Source organism: Conger conger, chromosome 8, assembly GCF_963514075.1.
Source record: "Conger conger chromosome 8, fConCon1.1, whole genome shotgun sequence".
In the NCBI taxonomy this organism is placed as follows: domain Eukaryota; kingdom Metazoa; phylum Chordata; class Actinopteri; order Anguilliformes; family Congridae; genus Conger; species Conger conger.
In genome coordinates, this window is record NC_083767.1 from 58,953,684 (window position 1) to 58,962,659 (window position 8,976).

Sequence of the window (8,976 nt, forward strand, 5' to 3'; positions counted from 1 at the left end):
TCGGCCCTGACCCCCCTGTCTCCCCAGGCTCCGCGGCAGACCTCTGCAAGATGGCCATGATCCGCATCTTCTCCCTGGTGTCCTCCTCCTCCTCCCTCACGCCCAGGTGAGACAAGCCCCCCCCCCCCCGTCTCTCTTCCCTTCTTCTCTACCTCTTCGCCCTTCTTGTTCCCCTTTGCGTTGTGTCCTCCTCTTCCTCCTTTCTTTTTCATTCGTACCATCCTCCACTCCTCAGTTTTGCGCCGTCTTGATCTTTTCTATGCTCTCTCGCTCTGTTGCTCTCTCTCACTTCACTTTCTTGCTCTCTCTCTCTCATTTTCTTGCTCTCCCTCTCTCACTTCCTTTCTCTCACTCTCTCTCTCACATTCTTGCTCTCACTCTCTCTCACTTTCTTGCTCTCTCTCTTTTTCTCTCTCTCCCTCTCTCCCTCTGTGTCTCTCTCCCATGGGCGGTGTCTCATATCTCAGATGATGGAGTGAGGTGAGATCTGCACATCCGTTGGGCCATTCAGCAAAAAGCCCTTAACCCTGCATTGCTCCAGGGCGAGGATTGTCTCCTGCTTAGTCTAATCAACTGTACACTGCTCTGGACGAGAGCGTCCGCCAAATGCCATTCATGTAATGTAATGCTACACCGTGGGATTGGACCGTGTGATTGATCCAGGCCTTGACGCTCCCTCCGCCCCGGCACCAGGTCAGCTCCACACTTGCTCTCTGGCCTTGGGGCCCCGAATAACGGGGCCTAGTCTGGCACAGGCCCAGCAGCCCAGAGGCTGCGATGCCCACTGCGGCGAACTCTTTTACTCATGTCTGCAGCTCTCATCCAGGAAGACGCATATTCATCGGCCGTCATATAATTTTGTTTGTTCGTTTGTTCATTCATTCATTCTTTCCAGATCTGGGTCAGATGCGCTATTGTTTTGGATTCAAATTGCTTTTCTGTGCTTCACTGAGTTCTGGCTGGTGTTTTGGAACCTCTGAAATACTCTCCAAAACTGTAACCTTCTGGTCCTCTTGGTTTGCCAAATTGCACCAGGCAGGATCAACCGAGCACCAAAAAGAACCTTGGAGATCCGAAACTCAGAAAACCGGAAAGTTAAAGTGTAGCCTTCAAGGAAAGTACCGCTTTTGACACAAAAAGGACCAGATCAAAATGTACTGTTGGGTGGAAGAGAAGCATGTTTGATTGCACTTTATAGACCGATCAGCCACAAAACAGCAGGCCTTGTGGGGTGTTCCCGGTATGCCGTGGTTAGTACCTACCAAAGGTGGTCCAAGGAAGGACAGCCGGTGTACCGGCAACAGGGTCATGGGTGCTCGAAGCTCATTGGTGCACGTGGGGAGCGAAGGCTAGCCCGTCTGGTCCGATCCACAGAAGAGCTTCTGTAGCACAAACTGCTGAAAACTGTTCATGCTGGCTGATAGAAAGGTGTCAGAACACACAGTGCATTACAGCTTGCTGTGCGTGGGGCTGCGTAGCCAGAGACCAGTCAGAGTGACCCCTGTCCACAGCCGAAAACGGCTAGAAATGAGCATCAGAACTGGACCGTGGAGCGATGGAAGATGGTGGCCTTGGTCTGATGAACCGCGTTTTCTTTTACATCATGCGGCTGCCCAGGTGCGTGTGCGTCGTTAACCTGAGGAACAGATGGCACCAGAATGCATTATGGGAAGAAGGTAATGTGTGTGATGCTCTGGCCAATGTTCTGCTGGGAAATCTTGGGTCTTGGCATTCATGTGGATGTGACTTTGACACATACCACCTGCCTAAACATTGTTGCAGACCAGGTACGCCCCATCATGGCAACGGTATTCCCCGATGGCAGTGGCTTCATTCAGCAAGATAATGTGCCCTGCCACAATGCAAAAAATTGCTCAGGAATGGTTTGAGGAACATGACAAAGAGTTCAAGGTGTTGCCCTGGCCTCCAAATTCCCCAGATCTCAATCAGATCGGGCATCTGTGGGACGTGCTGGATAAACAAGTCCGATCCATGGAGGCTCCACCCAACAACTTGGACTTAAAGGATCTGCTGCTAACGTCTTGGTGCCAGATACCACAGGGCACCTTCAGAGGTCCTGTAGAGTCCATGCCTCGGAGGGTCAGAGTTGTTTTGGCGGCACGCGGAGGACCAACATCATCGATGCATATAGGCTACAGCCATAACCTGCTGCCAAAGCCTAAAAGTATATCCTCTTGTAAGACAACACATTTGAATCGGTTTATGCATTTTCAGGCTTTGTTTATCAGTTTAGGTTCATGGTCATTACAAATGCAGCCAGAGGTCCTCTGGAGTCCATGTCTCGACGGGTCAGAGCTGTTTTGGCGGCACAAAGGGGACCTACTCAATATTAAGCAGGTGGTTTTAATGTTGTGGCTGATCAGTGTATGATAGTTATTGTTTGGGGGAATGCCATTGAGGTTATTGGTTTATTATGCCTCAATGTAAACTGAACTGAATTAAATGTTTAACTTCCTAAAATTTCATCGTTGCTTTCAGTGTTTTCCGAACAACCTTGATTCCCGGTCTGTTTGGCTCTCTGAGATTCTATTGTATTTGAATCCAAAACAGTTACCTACACCTGTATTTGACCCAGGTCTGATTCACTCCCATTTATTCTGGCAAGTACAGATCAGAAAAGCAGCACTGTCCTCAGTTCTTACAACCGTATCTGGCAGCCATGGCCAACAGTTTATTCTTCTGCCCACGTGTGGCCCATCACGGGGTGGTGTCTAATGAGTGGCATTGCTCGCGTTTGGACTCATGAACTGACTGAATTCTCTGTCCTTTCCTCCACCTCTCCCTCCCTGTTTCTGTAAACCCCACCAAGACACCACAGAAGCTGTTCCCTCCTCTTTCTCTCTGCCCTTGCGGTGACTCCTTCCCTCTCTCCCTGCGGGGGCTTTAAAAGGCTCGTTTCTCAGGATTCTTATCTTTCTCTTTCCCCTCTGTTCTCTCTTCTCTTTCCGTTTCTGCTCTCTCTCCCTCTCTCCCTTTCTCTTCAAGGTCTCTGTCCTTTCTTCTCTACTTCTCTCTCCCCCTCTCAAATTCAAATTCAGGTCGCTTTAGTGGCAAGAGATGCATATGTAAGTATTGCCAAAGCAGACGGAAATCAATGAGAATACATCTGTACAGTAAATAATAACGAGTGAACATTCTCTAAACAAAAGCAACTGAACAATAACAATAACAATGTTAATGCTGAATCAGCCAAAGTATGAAAAAAAGAATCTCTTGTGTCTGTCTCTCGCTCTCTCTCGCTCTTTCCTTCTCTCTCTCTCTTTCTCTCTCTTTCTCTTCCCTCTTCCTCTGTTCTTTCCTTAGCTTTTCCTCCCTCTGTGTTCTGGTACCTGAGGCTCTAGCACACAGTCTGTGGAGGGTGAAATGTGTAATTGCATTGGCGTCCCGTCTGAGGGAGGGGGGGGGGGGGGGTTTGGGGTGCCTCAGCCCCCGTGCCCCGTTCCCAAATCAGAGTGACGTCCCGTCTCAGACGTCTCGGCATCGTCCAAAAATCCCCCCCAGAACAGCTCCAGTTATGTTCCCCTCTCCCTGTTACTGCGTCTCTCAGCTCCCAGAGTTCTCCTCTCCCTCCTCCCTTTCTCTCCATACCTCCTTCGACACACTCTCTCGCTCGCCCCGTTCTGCGGCAGTGCCCTGTCCCGTGTTAAACACGGCGTTCTGCAGCAGTGCTCTGTCCCGTGTTAAACACGGCGTTCTGCAGCAGTGCTCTGTCCCGTGTTAAACCCAGCGTTCTGCAGCAGTGCCCTGTCCCGTGTTAAACACGGCGTTCTGCAGCAGGGCTCTGTCCCGTGTTAAACACGGCGTTCTGCAGCAGGGCTCTGTCCCGTGTTAAACACGGCGTTCTGCGGCAGTGCTCTGTCCCGTGTTAAACACGGCGTTCTGCAGCAGTGCTCTGTCCCGTGTTAAACACGGCGTTCTGCGGCAGTGCCCTGTCCCGTGTTAAACCCAGCGTTCTGCGGCAGTGCTCTGTCCCGTGTTAAACACGGGGTTCTGCGGCAGTGCCCTGTCCCGTGTTAAACCCAGCGTTCTGCGGCAGTGCTCTGTCCCGTGTTAAACACGGGGTTCTGCGGCAGTGCCCTGTCCCGTGTTAAACCCAGCGTTCTGCGGCAGTGCTCTGTCCCGTGTTAAACACGGGGTTCTGCAGTAGTGCCCTGTCCCGTGTTAAACCCAGCGTTCTGCGGCAGTGCTCTGTCCCGTGTTAAACACGGCGTTCTGCAGCAGTGCCCTGTCCCGTGTTAAACCCAGCGTTCTGCGGCAGTGCTCTGTCCCGTGTTAAACACGGCGTTCTGCAGCAGTGCCCTGTCCCGTGTTAAACCCAGCGTTCTGCGGCAGTGCTCTGTCCCGTGTTAAACCCAGCGTTCTGCGGCAGTGCTCTGTCCCGTGTTAAACACGGCGTTCTGCAGCAGTGCTCTGTCCCGTGTTAAACCCGGTTCAGTTCAGTTCACTCATTACTGTGGCTCTCCTCATAAAGAGAAGAGGCTTCTCGGAGCTCTGTACTCACACGCTGTGCTGAAAGGGCTTCTGTATCGGGGGGGGGGGGGGGGGGGGCGTCTGAGTGGATAACGAGCTGCCGGTACACACTCTCACCGACACAAACTCAGGAGCAAACAGGCACATACACGGATGGACACACACACAGGCAGACGCATTCAGGCGCATGCACACACTCACACACACATAAACACACGCACACATACACCCACTCAGGTGTATGCACACACACATACACAGGCACGCAGACACACACACACACACGCACACACACACACACAGACAGACACATTCAGGCACACGCACACACACACACACACACACACTCACACACAGACAGACACATTCAGGCAGACGCACACACTCACACACACACGCAGACACACACACACGCACGTGCGCACACACTCACACACACAGACACACACACACACACACAGACAGACACATTCAGGCACACGCACACACACTCACACACACACACAGACACACACACACGCACGTGCGCACACACTCCGCCGTCTCACTGTTTTAATGCAGCGTGGCTGTGTGTCAGATCGTCTCAACACCTCCGTGCTGTTCATTACACACACACCCCCCCTACACTGGGCCTGTAATGCGATCAGCCTGGGTTTCCTGTAAAGCCACTCCGAGCCGCAGCCCCAGTAACGCAGTTACGCTGCACACGGCCCTCTGCGGGGGTGTGAAAGCGCTCGTCTGGAGAAGCTCCTCCTACGAAGGGAGATTCTCCGGCAGGGCCTGCTGACTGGCCCCCTGGATGAGGTTCTGTCACGTACTGAAGTGCGCCCGCAAGACCCTCAATTCAGTGCGAGCCAGAAGAAACGGTTGTTATTATTATTAGTCGTATTTTTGCTGCAATAAATTATATGTCTGATTCTTTTAATGGTACAGGAAATCGAAAAACCTCAGAATTATTTGCTTCTGTGCATCCACAAATGGGCCCCGATTACTTTTATTTTTTTTGTAATGATTCTGGCAAAGAAAACAAGACTCTTGTTTCTCAAAAAGTTTGGCTTGCTTGCTAAACTGCGGGTCTTTTCAGTGGGTGGGATTACCTGAGTACAGAGCTGTGAAATACTTTCTACTTGCAATATGTAAATGATGATTTTGCCACAGGCAAGCAAAATAGGAAAGTGTCTTGCATTCCCTAGATGCTAGAAAAGCGGTAACCTTCTTTCTTTCCCAAAAAATAAAGAGACCCACAGACCCTATGGTGACCCGTAGGCACCAGAATATTGGAACCATCCCAGCAAGTCGGATTTGTAATTCCCATTTCACAGTGAGGACTTTCCCGACACTCATATCGACAAAAGCATGATAGTTGGGCGGCTTCGCTAAAAGCTAGTGCTGGTGAATGCTTCACATCTCTCCCAACTCACGGTAGAGATGTGTGATGGCTCGGAAATTAGGCCTGCTGTTAACTTGGCATAAATAAATAGTGATCACTGTTATATAAAGGGTGAGTGTATTACACTTATGATGTGCAATACTCAATAATACTCACACTTTACCAATACCCTACTGAAAAAAAACAGCTCAAGCTAGGTTTTGAAACAGCTGGTAGCTGATTGACCAGTTAGACCAGCTCTGTACTCAACATGGTTTGACCAGCTCAAGATAGCTGGTAGCTGGTATTTCAAGCTGGTCATAGCTGTATTTTACACAAGGGTACTCATCCTGTACTATACCCCATTGTGTAGTACACTCACACTTTACAACGCTTATTCTACACTATCCTCATTCTGTACAGTATTCACCCTTGTAGTGCACTCACTGAAGGAATAGGGGCGGCCTGTAGTGTAGGGGTTAAGGTACATGACTGGGACCAGTGACAAGGTCAGTGGTTCTAACCCCGGTGTAGCCACAATAAGATCCGCCCAGCCGTTGGGCCCTTGAGCAAGGCCCTTAACCCTGCATTGCTCCAGGGGAGGATTGTCTCCCTGCTTAGTCTAATCAATTGTACGTCGCTCTGGATAAGAGACAGAAGGTCGTCTGTAAGTGCATTTCCCGTAAGACTCCCCGCTGCTCCGAGGACACCGCGCTCCGTCAGGCGTCCCGGCCTTGCTCAGCACACCACCAATCAATGAGCCCGTCGAGACAGAACACCTCCCCGATGAGCTCTTGCTCCTCACGTCAATCACTCGCTCTCTCTCGCCTTACGTGGACTTCAGGGCCGCTTGCAGGGAAGCGATACGCCGGGACTGAGCGTGTGAAAGGCGCTCGAGAGTTAAGCCAAAGTGACCGGACGCAGTCGTGTCTTAGAGGGCTTTGTAGAGGAAGCCTTTTGTGTGCGTAATCCGGCCTGTAGCGTAGTGGTCAAGGTAAATGACTGGGACACACAAGGTCGGTGGTTCTAATCCCGTTGTAGCCACAATAAGATCCGCACAGCCGTTGGGCCCTTGAGTAAGGCCCTTAACCCTGCATTGCTCCAGGGGAGGTTTGTCTCCTGCTTAGTCTAATCAACTGTACGTCGCTCTGGATAAGGGCGTCTGCCCTGTAATTATCAGTGTATAAGAGATTGTATCCAGGGGCGGTGGTGACCGCTGTCTGAAGGGGCCTAAGCTCTCACTTCAGCCAGCGTACAGTTTGGGCCATTAACGAGGGGCCAGGTGTTGCACTCACCTGGGTCACAGGACTGGCGTCCTAAGTGACCTCGTCCTCCTCTCTCTGGACCCCCAGGCTGTTGGCCCAGATTCACGACGAGCTGCTCTTCGAGGTGGAAGACTCCCAGCTGGAGGACTTTGCAGGTGAGCCGGACCACAACCCCCCCCTCTTCCAGAGGCCAGCTTTATTTCTCTTATTCTGTGGTTTAGTCTCTCGAGAGGGAGGTATGTGGAATAAGGGCGCGTGTTGACCGTGCGTTTTTTACAGCAGGTCTTTGTCGATCGTATCGACCGTTGTCAGTAGTATACAGCAGAACGTGACCGTGTTGAAGACTATAATTCTGTCACGGAAATACTGCGTATTTCAGAATTGCCATCTGTATTAGCGTACAGAGGTTGACTGGACTAAAAATAGGCTGGCTTTCGGCTCCCGCATGTGCGCGCTCTGGTTGTGTTTGACAGCGCTGGTGAAGACCGCCATGGAGTCGCTGCGGCACATTGAGTCTCTCGGGGTTCATCTCAAGGTCTGTGAACGGGCCCGTCCCTGGGGGATTCATCCGCTTATCACAGGAACTCGTGCCGTGTCAGTCTGCCATTCTGTACAGCCGTTTACACGCAAACGCGTGATAGTCTGAACATGCACATGTGATAATCTACCATGCGTATGATGTACACAGTCCCAATGCATGCGTCTATATTATCGTACGTACACTCAGTGATCACTTGATTAGGTAGACCTGTGCACCAGCTTGTTATTGCAAGTATTTCATTTAAATATGTAAAATGCATAAAAGCATGCAGATGTGGTCAAGAGGCTCAGCTGTCAGGCCAAATGTCACAATGGGGTAGAAAGGTGTTCATGCACAACAGTCTCCAGTTTGCAGAGAATGCAAAGAAAAAATGTGCAGAAGAGCATCTCTGAACACACAACGCATCATAACTCTAAGGCTACAGCAGCAGAACTCCAATAAGTCAAAAGAATAAATCTAATAAATCTAATACCTAATAAAGTGCTCACTATGTGTATGTGATTATATCCAAATGCATATGATGTACACAGACACATGGTAATCTACATACAATAAACTACGCATACACATGTGATAACCTACACACACACATGTGATAACCTACACATACACATGTGTTAACCTACACATACAGATGTGATAACCTACACATACACATGTGATAACCTACACATACACATGTGATAACCTGCACATACAGGTGTGATAACTTGAACACACACCTGAGAGAATCCACACGCAGATGATAATCTCTGAGTGGGGGAGGGGGAGGTGGGGGGAGGTGCTGGTGGAGGCAGCTCCAGCTGCTCTCCTCCTGCAGTGCTCCTGCAGAGCTGATGTAGGTCACCCTGGTTGAACACCTGACCCCCCCCCTGCGTGTCCGGGCCTGCCCCTCTCCGCAGGTCCCTCTGAAGGTGGCGGTGTCGAGCGGCGGGTCGTGGGGCTCCATGTCGGAGCTGCGCCTCCCCCCCGCGCCTCCTCCCCGCCCGGCTCTCTGAGCCTCCCGTCTGGAAGCGCATTGCTAGGCAACCGCGGGCAGCTGCAGCTCCTGCTGCAGAATTCTCCCGCTCTCGCTGTCTGTATCCGGGGGCAACGGCAGAGGCTCCAGACTGGATCACACCAGTTCCTCCAGTTTTTTTTTTTTTTCTTTTTGCCAATTTTCTATTTTTTCCTCCTTTCTTTTCACCTCTCTTCTCTCTCTCCTGCTCCTCTGTTCTCTCTCTCTCTCTCTCTCTCTCTCTCTTCAGCAGATGAGGCCAGGCTGACTGTGTGAAGGGGGTTTTTTTATTCACTCTTATTCAGAATTGGTT

At 50.8% G+C, this 8,976-nt stretch overlaps 1 protein-coding gene across 1 annotated transcript in view; it reads left to right on the forward strand.

The window, feature by feature from the left end:
* Positions 1-8,664, forward strand: part of poln (polymerase (DNA directed) nu) — a 106,313-nt gene extending 97,649 nt beyond the window's left edge. The window contains exons 20-23 of the mRNA XM_061250715.1: positions 28-106; positions 7,213-7,280; positions 7,599-7,660; positions 8,569-8,664. Of these exons, the coding sequence (XP_061106699.1) occupies positions 28-106; positions 7,213-7,280; positions 7,599-7,660; positions 8,569-8,664 (305 nt within the window). The remainder of the gene's footprint in view (positions 1-27; positions 107-7,212; positions 7,281-7,598; positions 7,661-8,568) is intronic.
* The last annotated feature ends 312 nt before the right edge of the window (positions 8,665-8,976 follow it).